This window comes from Odocoileus virginianus, chromosome 2 (assembly GCF_023699985.2).
Source record: "Odocoileus virginianus isolate 20LAN1187 ecotype Illinois chromosome 2, Ovbor_1.2, whole genome shotgun sequence".
In the NCBI taxonomy this organism is placed as follows: Eukaryota; Metazoa; Chordata; class Mammalia; order Artiodactyla; family Cervidae; genus Odocoileus; species Odocoileus virginianus.
Genome location: NC_069675.1, coordinates 99,407,550 through 99,428,694, shown reverse-complemented (window position 1 = coordinate 99,428,694; position 21,145 = coordinate 99,407,550). Strand labels below are relative to the sequence as shown.

The following is a 21,145-nucleotide window of genomic DNA, read 5'->3' as shown; positions in this document are numbered from 1 at the left end:
GGAACCTGGACGGAGAGCGCCCGGGGACTTCACGCTTATTAGCATAGAGGCGGGGCTTCGTGTTTATTAGCATCGGGGGCGTGGCCCGCTGAGACGTAAACAGAGAGCGCCCGGGGGCCTCGTGCTTATTAGCTAGGGGGCGGGGCCGCGGTGAGGTGCGCCCGAGAGGCCCGGGCTTATTAGCATAGAGGCGGGGCGTCGTGATCATTAGCATAGGGGCGTGGCCGCGGGTACCTGGACTGAGCGCGCCTGGCCCCCTGGCGCTTACTATCGCAGGGCTGGGCCCTGCCCCGCGGGACTCTCCGCGGTCAGCATCCAGACCCAGACTAGCAGGGGGGTGGGGCGTCGCAGGGAAGCGACAGGCGCGCGGTCATCAGGGCCTCGGGACTCCAGCCTCCCTCCCCCGGTAGACCGACGACCGCTAGCGGTGGCCGGGGGTTTCCTGGAATCTGGTGTGGACGTGGAGCCCGACCGCGGCCAGGGAATTCCCGTCGTGCGGTGGGCCGGGTTTTCAAACCGTGTTTGGGCAGGCTGGATAAAGAAAACGCCACTCAGACTGAACGCTCCGTTTATTTGTACCCGAGGGGCTGGGAGCCGGCTTTCAGGGAGGGTCCCGCCTCCCACCCTCTAGTGTTCTGCCTATTGGAGGAGGCACTCAGACACCAGAGTCAGCTCTCCAGGGCTGGACGGACACCTGCCAGATGTTCATCAATGTCAGGCGCCTTCCTTTCCCTACCGGGCCTGGGAGGAAGCGTTCCACTGTGTCCACTGGGCAACTTAGCGATGCACTTGGAGAGGAAGCTGAGGCAGGGGATCGGCCGGCTAAGGAGCTCTCGTGTGGAGGGTCCAGTACTGGCCCCGAAGGCTGGCCTGTGCTTCCAGGAAGCCCTGGCTAAACTCCATCTCTGCCTGGCTGCCCTCTGACTCCCAGTAGAGCGTCTGCTGCCCACGAAATGCCGTTGTCCTCAGGCTGTGGATGTCCCGGATCTGGGAGGAAAGGGGCAGCCCAAAGGACCAGCCACAAGTAATAATTAGCATAAGCCCTTAATGTACAAAGTAGCATACACCCAGGTCACACAACAGCCCATCATGAAGATGCTGTTATTCTACCTGAGCAACTGAGGCTCAGAGAGGCGGTACTCCTCCCTCAAGGACACACAGCCAGAACGCCAGAGCTGGGGTCTGAGCCCAGATTTGTACAGAGGCCAGACAGCCTCCTGCAGGGAGCCGATACCTTACAGAGGCCAGTTCTCCCAGAACACACAAAAGTTCATCGAGGAAGGGCTTGGCCTACTCTTCTAGTAAAATTATCTGAGGGTCTAAAATTATGCTGCTTCAGTCCTGGGTGAACCGGCTGTCTACATCAGCCAGTTCCTGTATTTCTTTCTTGTAGGGAGCTCAAGAAACATTTGTTGGTGAATAAGTGGAAGAAACTTATCTCCCATTCATTCACTGATTTTGAGGATTTTGGTCTGAAGTAGACTCAGTGGGCCCAGCAACCCTCCAGTCCAGTCCCTGCCCCCTGTCCCCAGGGACGGCTGTCCAGAATGATAGCAGAAGTCAGCCCCTTCCTGTCCCCATCCCAGCAGCCTCACCAAGATGTAGCTTGCATCAGTTCCCTCGGCTCTGGTGCCCCTGTCCACGGTCAGGGCATGGATGGCAATCCGGGCCTGCGGGGCCACGTCGATGAAGATGCGACAGCCCCCCACGTTCCTCCCACCCGGACTCATCAATGGGCTCGAGATTTCACCCCGGGGTCCAAAGAGCTGCGTGTCACATCCTGCAGGGGAGAGCAGGTGGAAAAACTGGGTGTGGACCGTCTCACAAACAGAGGATGCCTCAGGAATGGCTGCTCTTGCCAGAGGCCAGGGAGGATCAGTGCAGCACCACACTCAGGATCAGGGCCCCCAGCAGAAGACCCCACTGAACCCCATCTCTACCACTTCCTGGCTGGGTGACCCTAATGAAGGCCTTAAATGCTCTGGGCTCCAGTTCCTTCTGTAAAGTGAAGAGGACACCAGCACACACTGGGCAGGGTAGACTTTAAGAGGACTCAGCGCAGTCACGTACAAAAGGGCTTCACACTGAACCCGGCCCGGGGCAGCCCTCCTAAGCCTCCCCCGAGGCAGGCGCCTGTGCACGGGGAGCCTGGGAAGTGAGGAGCGATGACCAGGCCAACAGCCAGGGCCTGTGCTCCTTGCTGAGGGGCCAAGGAAGGAGTGGTCCAGGGTCCCACTTCCTACCTGAGGTCTAGGGAACCCAGAAGTGCCTGGAACCCTGGGGGAAGCAACCTTCCAGCAGCTTGGGCTGCAAGAAGAGGGCAAGACCCCCAAAGCAAGCCAGAGGGCTATCCATGGATGCACTGGGGCCCCAGGCTTGCAGGGCTCCCGGCCACTGTCCTGCACACGAGGTGTATGTGCACACACACACACCCCACTCTGCGGAGGATGAGCCGAGAGGATAGTGCACTCAGTGGGGCTGGGCAAAGCAGCTTGCAGAAGGCCCTTAAAGGATCCTGAGGACCTGAGTGCCAGGCCAGGGTGTGGGGCCGCGGTGGCCTGAGGGAGGGTGTGCGCCCGTGTGCCGTGGGGCCCAGAGAGGAAGGGAGGCCACACAGTTCAGGACCCCGTGCCGGCCACACGTGCAGGGAGCGGGTGTCGGGGGCCCGGAAGGCACTGCATTTCATTTGCAGTCAGCTCATTACTTTGCCGACAAAGGTCCGTCTGGTCAAAGCTACAGTTTTTCCAGTAGTCATGTATGGATGTGAGAGTTGGGCTATAAAGAAAGCCAAGCACCAAAGAACTGATGGTTTCAAACTGCGGTGTTGGAGAAGACTCTTTAGAGTCCCTTGGACTGCAAGGAGATCAAACCAGTCAAGTCTAAAGGAAATCAACCCTGAATATTCATTGGAAGGACTGATGCTGAAACTAAAGCTCCAATACTCTGGCCACCTGATGCAAAGAGCCGACTCAGTGGAAAAGACCCTGAGGTGGGGAAAGATTCAGGGCAAGGGGAGAAGGGGACAACAGAGGATGAGATGGTTGGATGGCATCACAGACTCAATGGATATGAGTTTTGAGCAAACTCAAAAATAATGAAGGACAGGGAAGCCTGGCGTAGTGCAGTCCACAGGGTCGCAGAGTCGGACACAAATGAGAAATTGAACAACAACAGCTCAGTTCTCTGTCTGCCTGGACCACCAGCCCATAAGGACTGGCCCTGTTGGCAGGTTCTGGGCAGGTGGGGAGGCTCCGTCGCCTCGCCGTACCTCGGGGGAAGGCTCCCGGGGCAAGCTGGCTTGAATACCGCAGCAGCACTCCGCCTCCAACCTGCATGAGACGCTGCCTCACCAGCAGTGTGTTGGCTTGGGAGCTGAAAGCCATGCCAGCCGGCTTCCCGCACAGCTTCCTCCACACGAGCCGGCCCCAAAGCAGCAGCATCTCCCCTGGGAAGGGGCAGTGTAGTGAGGACCCAGCACCCCCAGTCCAGTGGCAGCCCAGTGGCCGGGGGCAGACTCAGCTGAGCTCAAGTCCCGATGCTCCCGCTTACTGGCCATGCAACACTAAGGATCTCCATGTGTAACTCAATCTCTGCTAGCCTCAGTTTCCTCATCTGCGAAATGGGGACAACCACACCCCAGTCCTGAGTGGGCTAAAGTGATTAACACGTGGGGAGGCACTTGGAGCATGCCCCCAGGCATGGGGCACCCTTGAGTTACCCTCACTGGCATCCCCAGACCCCAGCACTGGCAACAGCTGCTCCCGTGGCCCCAGACATACCAGCACTGCAGTTGAGAGAACCCTGCAAGACCCGGAGGGTCACCACTTCACCCAGGGGCCGGCCGATGGCCACCACACAGTCCGCCCGCACCATGCCTCGCATGTCGATGACTCCTGTTGGCTCAAGGTGCTGCCGGCCACAGACACCTGGCAAGGGAGCAGCAGGAGGGCAGGTGAGCAGGGCTTCCAGGCGGGGCGACCCGCAGGGCAGGGCCGCGGGAGGAGCTTGGGAGCTGGGGCGGCTCATGTCCTCCCAGGCCCCATTGGAAGGCTTCTCGGGTGAGAAGGGGGCTGCGTGGGTCACAGCCTCACCGCCCCAGGCACAGAGCCAGGCCTGATGCGCCAGTGGGTCACACGGGCAGGGCTTCTGACTCTTCTCAACCTTCGGGTCCCTCTCCCCGATGATAATAAAAGTGAGCTTGCGCTTTCCCAGTGAGGCAGAGGGCCCAGCCTCCCAACCCACCCCTCCAGCTCAGCCACGCTCGGCCCAGTGTCTGGAGTGCTGCAACCACTGGTCCACCCCACGCCGGGAGGTCCCCACGAGGAGCGCAGTCTGACTCTCCCTGATGAATATGCCTTTGCCCACCCCTCCTGCAGCCGCCCCACACAGAAAGAAGGAATGAACCTAACTGGTCTCCACTGGGCTTTCCTGGGGCCCAGGCAGGCGTCCTTGAGCTGGGGAGAGGAGGCGGGCATGGGGCTGGGGCCACTCCGGGGACGCAGCTGTGGCAGCTGTGGTCTGACCTGGAGTGGCTGCTTCCTCGTGGGGTGCCGGGCTGGCCGTCCCCTGCCCCGCGCAGGGCCCAGCCCAGCAGCCCCGCACGGTCAGCGGCTTGGGCAGCTGCTGGCAGAAGTCTGCAGGCACAGGCACCCGGGCCCGGGGTCCTAAGCAGGCGTCATGCCGACGCTGGATGCCCTCCCCACACGAGACAGAGCACTGCCAGGGAAGAGGGACAGAGTGAGGCTGACCCTGCTGGGGCAAGACCAACACAGTGGTTGACCAGAGGCCAGGCGGGATCTGATAGAATCTCTGCCCAATGCAGGAGGCGAGCATATGCGCCCATTCTCCAGATGAGAAGACTGAGGCTCAGAGAGGTCACCCTGCCAGGGTCATAGAGGGAGGAGGAGCACAGCTTCAAACCCGGGTCTCTCGCTGTCGCCCCCCAGGCCTCGCTGCCCTCCAGGCCCCCTGAGTGGACACCGGTGGCTTCCTCCTTCTGCCCTCCGTCACTCAATGCAGCACAGTGTCCACCCTGCCATCCCACCCCGTGCCGCCCCTGGCGGCCGTGTGCTCTGCCTCTTCTCCCCTCCGCGCTGTGAACGAGCCCCTCCGGGGGGAGGGACCCGGCCCTGTCTACCTTTGTCTCTCCAGGGTCTTGCAAGGTGCTGGGTGCAGGATGGCAGCTGCTCACCTTCCAGAGTTATCAGTCCTTCATCTTCCGGCGTCTCCAGACCTCGGGACCTCTGAAGGCCTACCTGTCCCCTGACACCTCTAGGCCTTGCTGTGTCTTCCATCCCTGGGTGCCCTAACAGGCCTGTCTCTCCCCACTCCTTTCAGGGGATCACGACCCCCCCCCCAGGTCCCCATGTGTGAGGACCCTCGGCCGACGCGCTGGACGGCCAGCCCCAGCTGCAGCGCTTACCTGCGTCCAGGCGCTGACGTGCCACCGGTAAGCACAGTCAGCGACGACGCAAGGGATGCTGGCCTGAGGCCGCACCAGACCTGCACAGGCCGCCCCGTCCACCTCCGTGTCCTTGCCACTCTCCAGCCGCACACAGGCCACCGAGCGTGTGGCCGTGCCAAGCCCACAGCTGGCTGAGCACGGGCCGAGGGACATGACTTCCCACCTGCAGCAAGAGAAGACCCCAGAGAGAGGCTCGGCTCCCCCAGAGGTGGCACTGCCCAGGGGAGCTCCTCAGACGGCCAGCCAGGACCGGTTCCAGGGCCCCTGGGGGGGCCCAGCAGCGCAGCCCCTGGGCCCCCGCTGGCTGATCACGGGGCTGAGTGGCACGGGGGAGGCTCTGCAGGAAGGAGAGCTCTATTTCCTTAAAAAGGTCCCCCCTTCCATCCCCTTTGTCACAGAACACCCGTGGCACGAGCTGCTGGCTGGGTCAGGAACAGGGACGGGGCAGCGGTGCCCTGGGACAATGGACAGCTGATCTCCGTCCCCATCATTCAATCCAGCCAGTGGTGATTTATCATCTTTCACCAAATGATGGCAACTGGTACATTTCAGAGCCGGGGCTGAAGCCAGGCAGGCTGCACTGGGGCCTAGAGTCCTAATCACTAAACTAGGCTGCCCCAGCCCTGAGACCTGAGATGGCCCCTACCGATCACGTGCCTTCTGCGGCCTTGGCACTGTTCTAGACGCCGAAATATGGCCAGGAACCAGACCCAGTCCTCCCCACCTGTCTCGGAGCAGGTCTCCACCTCGCGACGTTTGGGGCCAGATGGGTCTTTGTCGTGGGGCCGTCGGTACAGTGGAGGGTGTGTTTAGGGGCACGCCAGCCTCCACCCACTAGATGCCAGGAGCATTGCACCCCACACCCATCCCGCGCTGTGACAGTGTCCCTGGGAGGACCCCCTGCCTCCTTGTGATGGCACTTCGAGCAGAGCCTCAGAGTGGGATTTCTGAGAAGACACATACAAGAGCCACAGGAAGGCAGGTGCACAAGCATCGCCTGGAATGTTCCAGAACATCAAGGAGGCCAGGGTGGCCACAGGGACATTCCAGGGGTAAGCAGAGCTCCTGTGTGAACGAAATTCCCATTAAGAAAATCCCAGATCATCCGAAATACGATGCGCAAAAATAAATGGAGTGCACATTTTAGCATGAGCAAAAAAATCAAGAGACACAGGTATGGATAGCAGATGGATCATAAAGTTACAGTGATTTAAACTATTTGATTTCAGGGTGGCAGTAGGTGGGGGAGTAAATCAACAGAGCCTGGTAGGAAGCCCTCAACACAGATCCGACACACAGGAGAAGTCAGGATGCAATAGGGGGCACCTGGCAGGGTGAGGAGTGGAATGCAGCAAATGTTGCCGCTAGCTAGTGATTTGGAAAAATAGTTTGCTCTCCTACTTTGCACGCGTGCTAAGTTGTTTCAGTTGTGTCTGGCCCTTTGTGACCCTATAGACTGTCACCCTCCAAGTTCCTCTGTCCGTGGGATTCTCCAGGTAAGAATACTGAAATGGGTTGCCATGCCCTCCTCCAGGAGATCTTCCCAACCCGGGGATCGAACCTGAGTCTATTATGTCTTCTGTATTGGCAGGCAGGCTCTTTACCACTAGCACCACCTGGGAAGCCCCCTACTTTGCAAGAGACCCCAGATAAATCACAGATGATTTTAAAGCTTTAAGTGTAAGGGAGGTCTCTCTGTGGTGGCGTTACTTCTTTAAAACTAAGAAGACAGATGGCAGAAACACAGAGGGTAGCATCTATGAAATCTGGTGGTAGGATGTGGGTGACTTACATTCTTTTCTGGATGTTTCTGAGTGACACAGAGGAGCACTGCATTATTTAAAGTGCAAAATTACAAAGAGGAAGCCGCGGGCGCACTGGGAGGAAGGAGGTGAATGTCTGCGGTTCCCCATCGGGCTCCCACCCGTCTTTGGACCTCCCTGGTGGGACCTGCGCTGTCCCTGTGGCTTCAACGGTGCTGAGCCCCAGGTGGACCACCCTCAGGCTCTGCTCAGATGCTGCCTCTTCCAGCGGGAAGCCCCCAGCCCCACCCCATCAGGACCAACGCGACTGAGTTTGCTAGAATGACATCAGGTGCAGCCTCCCGGGAGGGGGTGGGGGTCCTATTTCTGTTGCCCCTGAAACACCCTGTAACCCCCACGGGCCCAGCCCCACGTTGGCACACACCAGGCGCTCAGGCTGCCTACTGCCCACGCTGGGGCTGCTGACCTGGGCGGGCAGGGCTCCGGGCTGCAGGCCTCCTGTGGCTCCGGGCGGGGCAGCCCCTGGCACTGGGTATCCGGCAGGGTCTCCTCGTCCGCGTCCTCCCCGTGGGCCCGGGCACAGTACAGGATCCTCTGCGCCACCCCTCCCCCACAGCTCAGGCTGCAGGCCGCCAGCTTGTACCGCCACCTGGGGCAAACGGGAGTCAGGGGGCGCCCGTGGGGAGCCCGGCTTCCCCTCACGTCCACCCCAGACCAGAAAGGGCCTGGAAAAGGTTCTCTCTCCGGGGAGTCACTTTTACATTTCCACCAAGAGGCTCAGCACAGTGGACAGAGAATACTCAGAAGACCCCATTTTACAGAAGGGGAAGTTGAGGGCAGATGTGTCCAGAAAAGCAATGGGGAAGGGGTGGGGCACCCAAGGGGCCCTGCAGAGACATCGGTCTCCAACAGGAATCCCAGCCCTACCATCACCCGGGCCCGCCCCCGCCAAGACTCCCAACCTTCTTTCACACTGTTTCCACGTCACACCAACACCGTCCCTCAGATTATGCATATATACTCATACATACATATATGTCCTCCTCAATCTTATTTGTCATCTGTCCCCCCGCCCCCAGCCCCCAGCATCTGCCCCGTGAGCCCAGGGCTGCCTGACTGTCTTGTCAGCGGCGGGGTCCGCCTGCGACAACGCAGCACCCGGGCATAGAAGCCCAGTAAAGAGCAAGTGATGAAAAACGAGCCACCAACCACAAGTGCCTACGGCGTTCCAAACCCCCCGCCCCTGTCTTCTCTGCACCAGTATGACCCTCTCCTGCGGGTGAGGATGCAAGGCTTAGGACGTGATGACGCCACTCTGCAAGGACGCCGGCCGAGGACCACCGGCCTCCTGAGGGAGGCTGACCTGGCGGGACAGGGCTCCGGGCTGCAGGCCTCCAGGGGCCGAGGCGGGGGCACGGGCCAGCACTTGGAGTGGGGCAGGGAGACGAGGTGGCCCCGGTCCATCCTCACACAGCGAACAGCCAGTGGCACCTGCCCGCCTCCGCAGGTCACCGGGCACGGCGCCAAGGCCCAGGTCTCCCACCTGCAGGGGGGAAAAGCCAACGGTCAGCAGGGAGCCGCAGCCAGGGTGGAGCGCCTTCCCCCCAGGGGGGCCCAGACTGCTGCCCCTCTGCACGGCCTCCCTCCCTCGGACTCACCTGGCCGGGCACGGGGCAGCCTGGCAGGCCTCCCGCCGGCACCCAGGCTTGCTGGCCGGGTCACACAGCTCTTCCCGGACGGGCATCCTGAGGGCAGGGTCCATGCACACAAAACGCAGCTCCGCCAGGCCTGCAGGGAGGAAGGAGGAACCCCACGCCCCGAGAAGGGGGTCAGCAAGGACCACGGGCGCCCCGTCCCTGGTCGGCTCTAGCAGATGAGGCCTCTGTGGATTTGAGTCCTAGCCGCCCTCATAGCTCAGGTGGTAAAGAATCCGCCTGCAATACAGGAGACCCCGTTTCGATTCCTGGGTCAGGCAGATCCCCTGGAGAAGGGATAGGCTACCCACTCCAGTATTCCTGGGCTTCCCTTTTGGCTCAGCTGGTAGAGAATCCGCCCGCAATGTGGGAGACCTCGGTTTGATCCCTGGGTTGGGAAGATCCCCTGGAGAAGGGAAAGGCTACCCACTCCAGTATTCTGGCCTGGAGAATTCCATGGACTCTGTAGTCCATGGGGTCACAAAGAGTCGGACACAACTGAGTGATTTTTTCACTTTCTGCCACCTACCAGCTGTGTGACCTTGGACAAGTGACTTAACTTCTCTGAGCCTCAGATTTTTTATCTAATGGTGCCTGACTTGGAGGGATATTTATCAAGATTTTTCCAGGAGACTAGAAAGTGTTTGATGGGCTTCCCAGGTAGCTCAGTGGTAAAGAATCTGCCTGCCAATTCAGGAGACACAAGAGACATGGGTTCGATCCCTGGGTCAAGAAGATCCCAGGGAGAAGGAAATGGCAACCCACTCCAGGATTCTTAACCTGGAAAATTGCATGGACAGAGGAGCCTGGTGGGCTACAGTCCATGGGGTCACAAAGCGTTGGACATGACGGAGCTACTGAGCATGCACGCACACACAGAAAGTGCTTGGCACATAGTAGGCACTCAAAAATGGTGGCTGATCTTTTTCTGTTGAGGGGCATTACACGAGTGGCTACATTAAAACCTCTCACTGTGTCTACCGCCAAGATGTTATTACAGCCGTGTCCTTGAACCTCTCCTTTAGGAGTATCCACAGAAGAAATCTCTGGCCTTAGTTCTAAACATGCTGGCGTTTAGCTGACCAAGTGATTAGGGTTTTAGTTTAGTTAGTTATTTTCAACCTTGCCTCGCAGCTTGCAGGGTCTTAGTTCCCTGACCAGGGATTGAACTTGGGCCACAGCAGTGAGTCCTACCCACTGGCCCACCAGGGGATTCCCAGGGTTTTTACTTTAAAACACTCTGTATCTTAACATTAATTTTTGCTTCTCTGGATTGGCCGCCAGAAAGCTCAGAGCTAAGTTTGGGGCCCGCCTTAGACCTTAAGAATACTCTCTTGAGTCCCAGCATGGCTGGGTTTTATGATCACTTCCTACCTTCCAGCCAGTCAACGAGCACGGTCGCCTGGCCGCTGTACCCGGCTGGCCCCAGGCTCCTTGCTTATGACGTCACGTCCCTGGGTACGCCACCTCAAACACTTTTCTCGAGCTATCTGACCCTCAGGAGCACCAGGAGCCTCACCTTGACCGCAGGAGGCCGAGCACGGCCCCGCCAGGGGCGTCCACACATGTGCGGCAAGCGCCTCCAGCCTGGGGCTGCCCGCTGGGGACGCAGCCTCCTGCCCCGGGGACCGGACATCCAGCTGCAGGGGGCAGGCACCGAGCTGGTAGGTCTGGGCCTCCCACCTCCAGACCTCGGGGACCTGGCCCTCCACTCCCACCCACCGCACTCCTTCAGGAGAGGACAGAAGTGGTCACCAGCTCCCAAAGGCCACCCGCCCCGCGGCTGCTCTCCCAGGAAGCTGGCTTCCTGGCCCCGGCGGTGCCTTCAGGCCCCACCCTGGCGTCTGCACCAGCGTGAGCAGTCACCGTGGGGAAGGCAGCGCTGGGCCTTGAAAGCCAGATCCGCAGACACGCCTGGCCCTGAAGTACCCCTGCCTGCCCCAGCCAGGGGGAGTGGGGGGCATTGGCCAGCATGCTTGTCTGAAAGCAACGCCTCCCAGCCTGAGCCCACAGATGCCGGCGGGAGCCTGGCAGCAAAGTGCCGCCGTCCTATCAGGCTCTGGATGCTTCAGGCCGCTCGCCAGTGGGGAGGGGGCGTCCCAGCACTCCGAGTTCTGTGTCGAAGCCTGCCCTCTGCCCAGGGGCCTCCCGAGGACAGCATAACCCTAACCCTGCATGAGTGCGGTCTTCCAGCTCTGGCTGGGAGGCCAGTGTAAGCAGAGCTCCCCCTTCTCCCGGGACGCTCACCTGGTCCCAGCCGGGAGGACATGCCACCTCGACACAGGGCTCCGGGGCAGGCGGGTTCTCATCTGCGGAGCAGGGCCCAGCAGTTGCCGGCAGCCCTGTGCCATCTGCCCCCAGCATACACGTCGTGTTCTGCACGGCCAGGTCTGCTCCACAGGCTGATGAGCATGCGTCTGCCTCCCTGAGGATGGGACATGACAGCCGTCAGGCCCTGCCTCTGCCTTCGGGCGGTCGGGGCAAGCCAGCTCCTGGCGCAGAGAGGCGGTGAACCTGCTCCCCAGTCTCCAAGAACCCAGAGAGGGACCCCCACAGAGGCAAGGCCAGGGGCTTTTCCCCAAAGCCTGGCTGAATGGCTGCGGGCCTCCGCTCCGCAAATAGGGCGCAGAGACCAGCCCTGACCCTCCCGCCTTCCAGAGGCAAAGATGGGTCCCCAACCAGAGAAAAGGGTGGCTCTGCGCGACCTAGACCCTGCAGTGCTGGGAGGCACGTGCCAAATGCAGCGGCTCGCCAGCTAACACGTCTCCTGCGCCGGCCCTGAGAGCTGGAGCCGGCCTGGAGCGCCGTGTGGAGGGGACCCTGGGGCAGGCTCAGCCCTCAGCAGGAGACAGCGGTGACCGCTGTGTCTGCCACAGTCACACGGCATGCGGGGGAGGGGGAGGGTGCCCAGAGCCACCTGCGGACCACCAGCGGCCTAGGCCACCCCCCTCCCCGCTACCCAGGTGACAAATCTGGGACCCAGAGAGGGAGGGGACTGGCTCGGGTCCCCCACATGGCTAGCAGCAAATCAGACTGATGGCCTCCATCAGCTGGAACGCTGCAGGGCGGCAATGACAAAGTGACGTCTGTGGCTGGACATCTGTGGCTTTGCTTGGCCCTCACAAGTTCAAAAAAAAGTTCAAAGAGAGGGGACTGGCCAGTCCAGGGCCTTCTGGGTGGGAGGGTGGTGGGGCCCAGCCAGAGGCCTCGGGAAGGGCTCAGCGCAGGGACGAGTCCCACCAGGGAGGTTCTGCCTGGATCTGGCCTTGGGGGGGCCCTCCTCACCCCGTGCTCACCTCTGGGGGCAGGGCTGGGAATTGCAGGTGTCCACGGCCGCCGGCTGCGGGGCCAGCGCTCTGCACCGGGAGCGGGGCACGGTCCTCAGCAGGCCGCCCCAGACCTCCACGCAGCGCACCTCCCGCTCCCGCAGGCCACCCCCACACGAGGCACTGCAGGGGCCGAAGTCTCCAGTCGCCCAGCTAAGGAGGGAACAGGGCATCGGGCAGATCCATCTGTGACCCGTCAGACCACTTCCCCGGCTGGGGTGGGGCCCAGGGTCCCTTCAGGGACCTAGACGCCATGCGGGGGGCTGCCGGCCCAGCTCCCCCACTCTCCAGGTGTCCCCGAGCCGCATCTGAGCCTGAGGACATCCGTTTGAAAGTGCCCGTGGCTGGCTGCCCCCACCCTGCACCCAACACAGATGGCCTTGTCCCTAGCGTCGTGCTCCCACCGGGGTGTGGTCCCTCCCAGAGCCAATGCCACAACCCTCCCAGGCAGCGGTCCTCTCTCCGTGCGGTGGGCGCCTGAGCTCAGCGAGGGAGCGAGCTGCCCATAGATGGGGGCAGCAGGTCCCACCAGGCTGACCAGCCACCCGGGTCTGCCAGAGTCTCACTGTCCTCACCTGCCACCTGGGGACACTGCCAGGGCTGATCAAGGACATGCCCAGGCCCTGCCAGCTGTGCCATGAGGGCCCCCGAGCCACCCCCACCCCCGGGGGGGCCGCGGCCAGCACTCACTGCGGGGGGCAGGGCTCGGGTGCGCAGGTCTCTGACCACGTCGCCGGGGGCCGGCTCCCCGCACAGCGGGCAGCCTCCACCCACTCGCTCCTGGCCTGGTCCCGACAGCTGTAGGTCACCTGGCGCAGCCCTGGAGGGGAACGGGGCGGGCTGGGACACCTCCACGGGGAGGCACGCCAGGCTTCCAGGCGAGCCCCGCCCTGGGCCCCACCTGCCCCGCAGCTCACGGAGCAGGGCCCCCGCACCGGGGCCCACGCCCAGGCCTGCCGCTGCTCTGGCTGGAAGTAGGTGAAGGTGATGTCCGGGCGGGCGGCGCTGCCGTACTCCTCGCCGTAGCGCCTGTAAACCTGCATGGAGAGCAGGGGCTGTCACGGCCACCTCCTTCAGGAAGCCTTCCACCCTGCCTTCCTCCCCCTTACGTTCTTTCACTCAGCAAGCCCCCACTGATGCTGAGTGCAGGCCACACGTCACAGCCAGGACACTGCCCCCGGCTCCGGGAGCTCATGGAGGCTGGAAAGGGTGGGTTGCAGGCAGGTACAGAGACAGGGATGTGCCCAGGGGGCCAGGGAGTGCAGAGAAGGGCCCCGAGGAGGCTGAGCAGGGTGGACAGCTGGCAGGAGGCCGCGGAAAGGGCCTTCCAGGCCCAGCCTGGGGTGAGAAGCCCACAGCTCTGGCTTCTGCGGCATGAGTGCGGCCCCGGGGAGGGCAAGAACGGGCTGGATCTGGGGCTCTGGCGGGGTGGCGGGGAGCTGGCAGTCTGGGCTTGGCCCTGAGGACACAGGGGGTTAAGGAAGAGGGTCCAGCAGGGAGGCTGGGCTTGTCTGTACTGCAGGAAGGTCCCTGGGTCCCGGGAGGGGCCAGCCTGGCAGGCGGAGGCCAGGAGGAGGCCCCTGGGTCCCAGCACCTGCCCCCACCCACCACAGCCCTCTGCTAACGTGCATGTTCTCAGCACACACACCACCCCCGCCATCCATCAACAACAGGTCCTGGGTCAGAGGCCCCGAACAGGGCCTGCGAATCTGTGTTTCTATCCGCACCACAAAGGATGCCAACAGAACTGCTCAACAGCCAGCATTTGGAAGTAGGCTCCTGGGGGCGGGGAGGGGGTGAACTAGACAGGACTCATGGGGAGGCAGGGAAGGGGTTAGCTGCTCCCAGGGGCTCGCTCTGGCCTGGCCTTCTTGGGGGAGCCCCAGCTGTCTCCCCAGCTGTGGGAGCAGGGGGTGGGCTGCTAGACCCAGTCAGGGGCTGTCAAGATGCGGACCATCCCCAGAGGTTCTCTGGGGCTATTTCAGCCTCCACTGCTTTCTGTCCAGCCCTCTGAGCACCCTCCTCAGCAAAGCTCACAGGGGGCCGCCCGCAGGCTGGGTCCCAGCGGGAAGGACCCATGCAGACACAGCCTGGGCTCCGCCTGCCCCAGACAGACAGCAAGACCCACATCCACGCTGAGCTGCCGCGGGCGGGGCCTGCGGCCAGCACTGCCTGGCGCACGCACGCGTCCACCCCCCCACCCCGGCCGCCCATGACCCTAGGAGGCAGGATTGCCAGCCGTGTGCACATGGGGGGCGCGAACGCTCTGCCAAGCACTTACTGTGCAGTATTTTGGGAAAAAAAAGATGAATCTTCACAATTACTTTATTTAGGGGTGATCAATTTCGGTTTGCAGATGGGGGAACCTGAGGCTCGGAAAAGTTAAGTATTTGCCCCAAGTTTCTGCGGAGCCAGAGCTGAGCTCCGGGCTGAGCCCCCAGCCGGGCTCTTGACCCCAGGTCACCCTGCTCCCTGTTCTTGGGCTGCCTCTGCTCGTCCTGTAGGGACGACAGACCCCATAGGCATCGGCCCGGCCTCTCCGGCTGTCTGGAGACCCACGCCCTCCGTCGGCAGGTCCGACATGGCCCAGTCCCCACTGCACCTGCCCAGGCCCCCCACCCGGCAGCTCCCCAGGCCCCCAGGAGGAAGCCTGGGCCCCTCACATGGCCAGCACGGCCCCTCGAGGTCTGCCCAGCCCTCCAGCAGCCTCCTCACTGGAGGGCCCCCTTCCTCCCGCCCCTGAGCGCCCCTCCACTGCAGGCCCGGGTCCCTCTCCCCGCCTGCTCGCCCGCAGCCTCAGCTCGCCCTCCCGGACCTCAGCTGCACGGCCTCCTCCCGGGAAGCCCCCGGCCCCTCTGCAGGGCTCTCCCCCGAGCCACTCTCAGGACTCCGGGGGCCCCGGTGGGCTCTGAGCCCCGGGACGCCAGCCCCCAGCGGCTGCTGAAGGAGCGGGTGAGGGTCTGAGCCGGTGGGCAGGCCGACAGCCGGGGAGGCCCTGCGGTCACCTGGATCTCCACGTCGCCGCGGGTGGGGCCCGGGATGCGGATCTCCTCCCGGCGGGGCAGCCGGTCCTCACTCAGGCTCAGCCTGTACTCCACGCGGCTGTCCTCCAGGGCGGAGGGGTAGCTGGTGCTGGCGGAGATGCTGCCGTTTCCGGCCACGGCGTAGCGCCCACGCACCCTCACTGCTGTGGGGGCAGGGGCCGTCAGCAGCACAGGGCCCCCCGAGCCAGAACCGCCCCCCCCACAGATGGCCCTGTTCAGGGAGAGAGGACAACTGGGCCGACAGGATGCAACCTCCAGGGCTCCACCTGCCACGCCCACCCCAGGGCCCCGCGCCCTCCCGGGGAGCAGACCTTTCTGGTACCCCATGCTCCGCTCCGAGACGCACAGGGGTCTGACCGAGGGAGGCTTCCCCACATCTTCCCGGAACCCGGGGAGCGCTGTAGACCTGCTCCCTCACCGAGTGCAGGTACAAGGACCTCAGGGTGAGCACCCCAACCCAGATTCAAAGGGCACCCTCTGGGCATAAAAACCCACGGTATAAAGAGGCCGGCCTCACACAGAGATCCATCTGTGTTTAGGGTGAAAGCTCAGATACGTGATTTACGGTGGGGGCTGTGAGTCAGCAAGCCTGAGCCAAATGGGAGACTGAGACCGTGATCAGTCAGTCCCCGCACCTCGTCGACATAGACACCCGGGCAGTGAGCTCCCCAGAGCGCCCAGGGAGGCAGGGCACCGCGGTGTGGCTGCTCTCGAGGCTGGACACAGGCGCTCCCCGCCGCCACCCTAGGCACCTCTCCCTTCAGCTGTCCCTTGGAGTAAGCCGTAACCGTGAGGGCAACAGCGCTCAGAGTTCTCGGGGTCCACCCGGTGAGCCCCCAACAGAGGGCACTGGCGGGACCCTCAGACTTGCAGGTGGCGTCGGAAGTGAGGACGCCTTGGGCGGTGCCCGCACACTTCACGGTGTGGCCAGCTCACCCAGGTGTGTGAAGAGGGGCCTGCGGTTGACGACGTAGATGCTAGTCAGGTTGGGGGCGACGGTCAGGAATGTGACGTACTCTAGGAGGAAGCAGAGGTGGGGGTGGTCTCAGGCCGCTGAGGTCACAGTCAGAGGGAGGAAACGGTAGCGCCCGAGGGAGCTGGGACTCAGCTCCTCGACTGACTTTGCACGAGACCTGACTTCTTGCAGAAATAGATCAAAGTCAAGGATTGTCCCAAGCATAGCATCCCCATGCTCAGATGCCTCCGGCGGGAGAGGAGAGAACAGCCCACCACAGGCTTCCCATGTCTGTGCTCCTCCTGCGTCACAGGTGCTGAGAGCAACGGTGAGTGATGGGCCACCTCATCACCGGCCTGAGCCTCCTGGGGAGGCTGAGACCCGCTGAGAGGGCCCAGGACCGAGCCAGCACGCGGCCCCACCATCCAGGCAGCCGGCACCCGGGCTCTGGGCTGGCGCGTCTTCTTGGAGGCTGGGGGGAGCCGGCCCTTCGCCCCCGGGGAGGCCCTACCTCTGGCCCTGCCGGCCGTGAAGGAGCCGTTCTGCGGCCGGCACGTGCTATTGTCCCCGCCGCACACCTGGCACCTGTCCCGCACCTGCCCGGAGTCCATCCTGCCGTCACAGCCGAACGTCTGTGCAGAGGAGAGCGGCAGGTGAGGTGTCGTCGGACAGGGCTGGGCTTTGAGGTCCATACAACCAAACCGGCTGTTTTGCCATTTCTGGTGTGGGAGGTGAGCTTAGATGACTTGCCCCAGGTCACGGCAAGGCTCTTGGCTCCAGGCTCGGCCTGTTCCCCAGCGCCACCCAGCACAGACGCTGCTGCGGCTCCATGGGGGCCGCACGCCCAGACCTGACCCCCGCGAAGGCCCCTTCGTGCCCTGGCTTCTCCGGGGAGAGCCCTCGGGGCCACAGAGGGTAGGAGGGCACCTCCGCCGCGCGCACGCCTACCCTGCAGCTGCCCGACACGCACAGGCTCAGGGCCCCGTCCTCCTGAGGGTCGCCCGGCACACAGCGCGTGCCGTCCAGAAAACGGTCCCCACGCCGCACCATGAAGCTCTCGCCAACGGCCCGGCACACGTGCCTGCACAAGGCGTTCCCTGGGGAGAAGCAGAAGAACCAGAAGCCCGGTGGGCGGGTGCGGGGAGCCGGGGACAGAGACTCTGCCAAGCCGGATCCAAGTGGGCTCTCGCTGCCCCCCAAGCACCATCTCACTGTGCTCTTTGCATTTGGGGTTGGGGTGGGCTTTATTTCCCACCCGCCCCGCCTCCCAAGGCAGTAATTGCATCACCGTGTGATGAGTGTGCCGACTTATGAGGCAGGTGTTTCTCTGGCATCACGCTATGCCTCTTTTCTCCGTTTTACAGACAGAGACTCAGGGAGGAGAGGTCAGGGCTGACTGGCCGGCCAGGGGCTGAGCCAGGGCGGGTGGGATGCTCAGTGGGATGCAGAGCCCGGGCCCGCTCCCAACGGCATCAGAGTGACGCTGGGCCTCCCCCAGGGACTCCCCCACCCGGGGTCTCGGGCCTGGCCCCCACCCAGGCCCACCTTCGCTGTACTGCTCCGCGGCCCCCCAGCGGTAGAAGGCGGCGCTGCCCCCCGGGGAGAGGCGCAGAGGCTCGCCGTCAGTCTGCGCGCACTGCTCGGACATGAACTCCAGCTGGGTCTTCTCACAGGCCTGCATGGAGGAGGCGGAGGATGGGCACACGAGGGGCCGGGGCCAGGGGCTCCGGGAGGGAACCCTCGCCCCCGGGAGACAGCAACAGCCCCTGCAGCGCGAGGATGAAGACGCGGGCTTGAGCCTGGCTCCTGGCTGCACCTCGGTTCCCTGCCCTGGACACTGGGGGTGTCGAGAGCCTCCCTCTGCTGCAGGAGGATTCTCCAAGAATCTGGGAAGGCACGGGGCAGGGCCTGCCCCTGGCAATGAAGAGGAGAGAAAGTAGGCAGAGAGCTCCGCAGAAGGGAGGCCCCGTTTGTGTGCGTCTACCATGTCTGCGCAACGTCTAGTCAGAGCTGCGGTTTCTCCAGTGGTCATGTGAGGATGTGAGGGTTGGACTATAAAGAAAGCTGAGTACCAAAGAATTGATGCTTTTGAACTGTGGTGCAGGAGAAGACTCTTGAGAGTCCCTTAGACTGCAAGGAGATCATCGCGCCTGCACTTTCAGTGTTACTATCACTCCTTTTTAATCAATGACATGGTTTGTTTATTTGGCTGTCATGGGTCTGGTGAAGCAAGGAGATCCAACCCGTCCATCCCAAAGGAGATCAGTCCTGGGTGTTCATCGGAAGGACTGATGCTGAAGCTGAAACTCCAGTACTTTGGCCACCTGATGCGAAGAACTGACTCATTGGAAAAGACCCTGATGCTGGGAAAGATTGAGGGCAGGAGGAGAAGGGGACTACAGAGGATGAGATGGTTGGATGGCATCACTGACTCAATGGACATGAGTCTGGGTAAACTCTGGGAGTTGGTGATGGACAGGGAGGCCTGGTGTGCTGCAGTCCATGGCGTCGCAAAGAGTCAGACACGACTGAGCAACTGAGCTGAACTGAACTGAACTATGTCTGTGCAGGTATCAGTATTGGAAAAGTCACAGGAGTCGAGAGCAAAGGGCCTCTGTACAAGAAGCTGGATGCCGAGGCGGGCTGGTGTCCTGACCTGCTCTGCACTGGAGTCTGAGGAAAAGAATCAGAGTGGGCCTGCTGAGTCCGCCTGGGGACTCCGGGCAGGGAAGTTCTCACCACGTACAGATCTTAGGTCAAGGCCGGAGGAATCTCCCTAGCCCTCCACACCCTCTATGACGGCCACAAGGGAAACACAGGTAAGTGCTGGAGGGGATGTGGAGTTAGCGGAACCCTCGCACATTCCTGGTGGGAAGGCCAAACGGCTCAGCTGCCACAGGAAATGGCTTGGAGGTTCTCAAGGAGCTAAATGTAGAATTATCACGTGATCCAGCAATTCCGCTTTTAGGTATACACCCCAAAGAGTGAAAAGCTGGTACTCAAAAAAGTCCACGTACACACATATTCATAGCAGCACTATTCAACAAAAGATGGAAACAGTCCAAGTGGAAACAACCAAAGATGGAAACAGTACAAATGCCTCAACAAATGGACAGCGGATGAACGGGTGAGCAAAATGCGGTCCATCCATCCAATGGAAGGTTATTCAGACACGAAGAGTGGAGTTCAAATACTTGCTACACGTGAAAATGCCACGCACCGAGTGGAAGATGCCAGATGCAGAGAGCCACACGTTGTATGATTCCCCTTATATGAGATGTCCAGCGCAGGTAAACCCCCAGAGATAGAAAGTGGACTGGTGACTGGCAGGGGCCGGGGGGAGGCAGCATCGGAGTGACTGCTTAATGGGCTGGGGTTTTGCTCTGGGGTGACGGGAACTGTTTGGAACTAGAAAAAGGTGGTGGTCGCATGGTGTTGTGAAGATAACACCGAACCGCAAGATTTCACATGGCTGACTTTATGGGTGTGCAAGTCACCTGAACTCATAACTAAATGAATCACCCATGCTCTCCCAGTATCCGGCTCGGCTGCAGGAAGGAGGGGTGTTCTCAGTCCAGGGCAGTGGAATCCGGGTAAGCAGGGGGACACTTGGGGGGGGGTGCTGCTTTCAGTGGTCAGACAGGCCTGGGTTGTGCGCTGTGGTCCAGAAAGTGAAAGTCGCTCAGTTGTTTCTGACTTTGCAACCCCTGGACTATACAGTCCATGGAATTCTCCAGGCCAGAATACTGGAGTGGGTAGCCTTTCCCTTCTCCAGGGGATCTTCCCAACCCAGGGAACGAACTGTGAACTCCTGCATTGCACGCGGATTCTTTACCAGCTGAGCCACAAGGAAAGCCCAAGAATACTGGAGTGGGTAGCCTATCCCTTCTCCAGCAGATCTTCCCAACCCAGGAATCAAACCGGGATCTCCTGCATTGCAGGCAGATTCTTTACCAACTGAACTATCAGGAGCAGGTATTAATAAAACCACTTTTGCTCTCGAAAGTGCCCTGGCCCAAATCACAGCCATCCTGACCCTTGGGCTCTTCCAGGCCAGTGCCGCCTCCGACCGCAGCCCCTCCCCTGCCCAGGGAAGCAGGCCTACCTGAGTGTTGCACATCTCAGCCTGGAGGTCAGCACCTACGCACGCGCGCCCCCCAAAGGCAGGCCTGAAAATGCCCACAAGACAACGGGGTGAGACGTGACCCAGGGCCCCGAGCCTGGGCGCACGGAGCAGCCACCTCCACGCAGTACCTGGGGTTGTTGCACCGCCGCCTCCTGGTGACCACGCCACCTCCGCAGGAGCGGGAGCAAGGACTGGCGGGCCCCCAGCCTGACCAGTGCCCGTGCACCACCCCCACGGGGGCCAGCTCCGCCAGCGAGCGGCAGTGACCCTTGGAGCACCACTGCAAGAGAAGGATGGGACCGCGTTTTGCACCCAGGGCATCCCACACCCACAGGCACCCACACTCACACGTACCGCACACTCAGAGCATCCTATGCCCACAGGTACCCTACACCCAGGACCCCCCACACCCATAGGCACTCCACACCCAGGGCATGCCTGCACCCACAGGATACCCCCTCATACACACACACACACACACACACATGCTTGCAACCTCCATACTGCTCAGGAGCCAATGCTAAACAGAGGACAGTCTACAGCAGCCCACAGTGCGGGGACTGCAGGGAAGTTCTGACCACACAAGGCAGAGGGCACGCGCCAGGAGCTGGAGGACAGGTGACCACGGCAGGGCACATGGAGGCGTGTGCCCACTGTGAGGCTGGTGACAACACATCCCTGTCCGCAGGCCACCACAGTGGGCCCAGGAGCAGCCATCCCAAGTACACTGCGCTCCCTGGGGGCAGTGAGGAGGTCAAGAGGTGGGCCCTGGA

At 61.9% G+C, this 21,145-nt stretch overlaps 1 protein-coding gene across 1 annotated transcript in view; it reads right to left on the bottom strand.

Annotated features, from left to right (window-relative positions):
• Positions 1-551: 551 nt before the first annotated feature.
• ADAMTS13 (ADAM metallopeptidase with thrombospondin type 1 motif 13) overlaps positions 552-21,145 on the bottom strand; it is a 31,730-nt gene continuing 11,136 nt past the window's right edge. The window contains exons 10-30 of the mRNA XM_070455733.1: positions 20,501-20,652; positions 20,352-20,415; positions 17,792-17,921; positions 17,195-17,343; positions 16,758-16,878; positions 16,228-16,308; positions 15,253-15,434; positions 13,149-13,284; positions 12,938-13,067; positions 12,218-12,400; positions 11,169-11,346; positions 10,441-10,561; positions 8,886-9,015; positions 8,591-8,770; positions 7,694-7,876; positions 5,423-5,627; positions 4,410-4,716; positions 3,780-3,926; positions 3,269-3,445; positions 1,596-1,780; positions 552-987 (exon numbers count right to left, since the gene is read on the bottom strand). Of these exons, the coding sequence (XP_070311834.1) occupies positions 823-987; positions 1,596-1,780; positions 3,269-3,445; positions 3,780-3,926; positions 4,410-4,716; positions 5,423-5,627; positions 7,694-7,876; positions 8,591-8,770; positions 8,886-9,015; positions 10,441-10,561; positions 11,169-11,346; positions 12,218-12,400; positions 12,938-13,067; positions 13,149-13,284; positions 15,253-15,434; positions 16,228-16,308; positions 16,758-16,878; positions 17,195-17,343; positions 17,792-17,921; positions 20,352-20,415; positions 20,501-20,652 (3,306 nt within the window). The 3' untranslated portion in view covers positions 552-822. The remainder of the gene's footprint in view (positions 988-1,595; positions 1,781-3,268; positions 3,446-3,779; positions 3,927-4,409; positions 4,717-5,422; positions 5,628-7,693; positions 7,877-8,590; positions 8,771-8,885; positions 9,016-10,440; positions 10,562-11,168; positions 11,347-12,217; positions 12,401-12,937; positions 13,068-13,148; positions 13,285-15,252; positions 15,435-16,227; positions 16,309-16,757; positions 16,879-17,194; positions 17,344-17,791; positions 17,922-20,351; positions 20,416-20,500; positions 20,653-21,145) is intronic.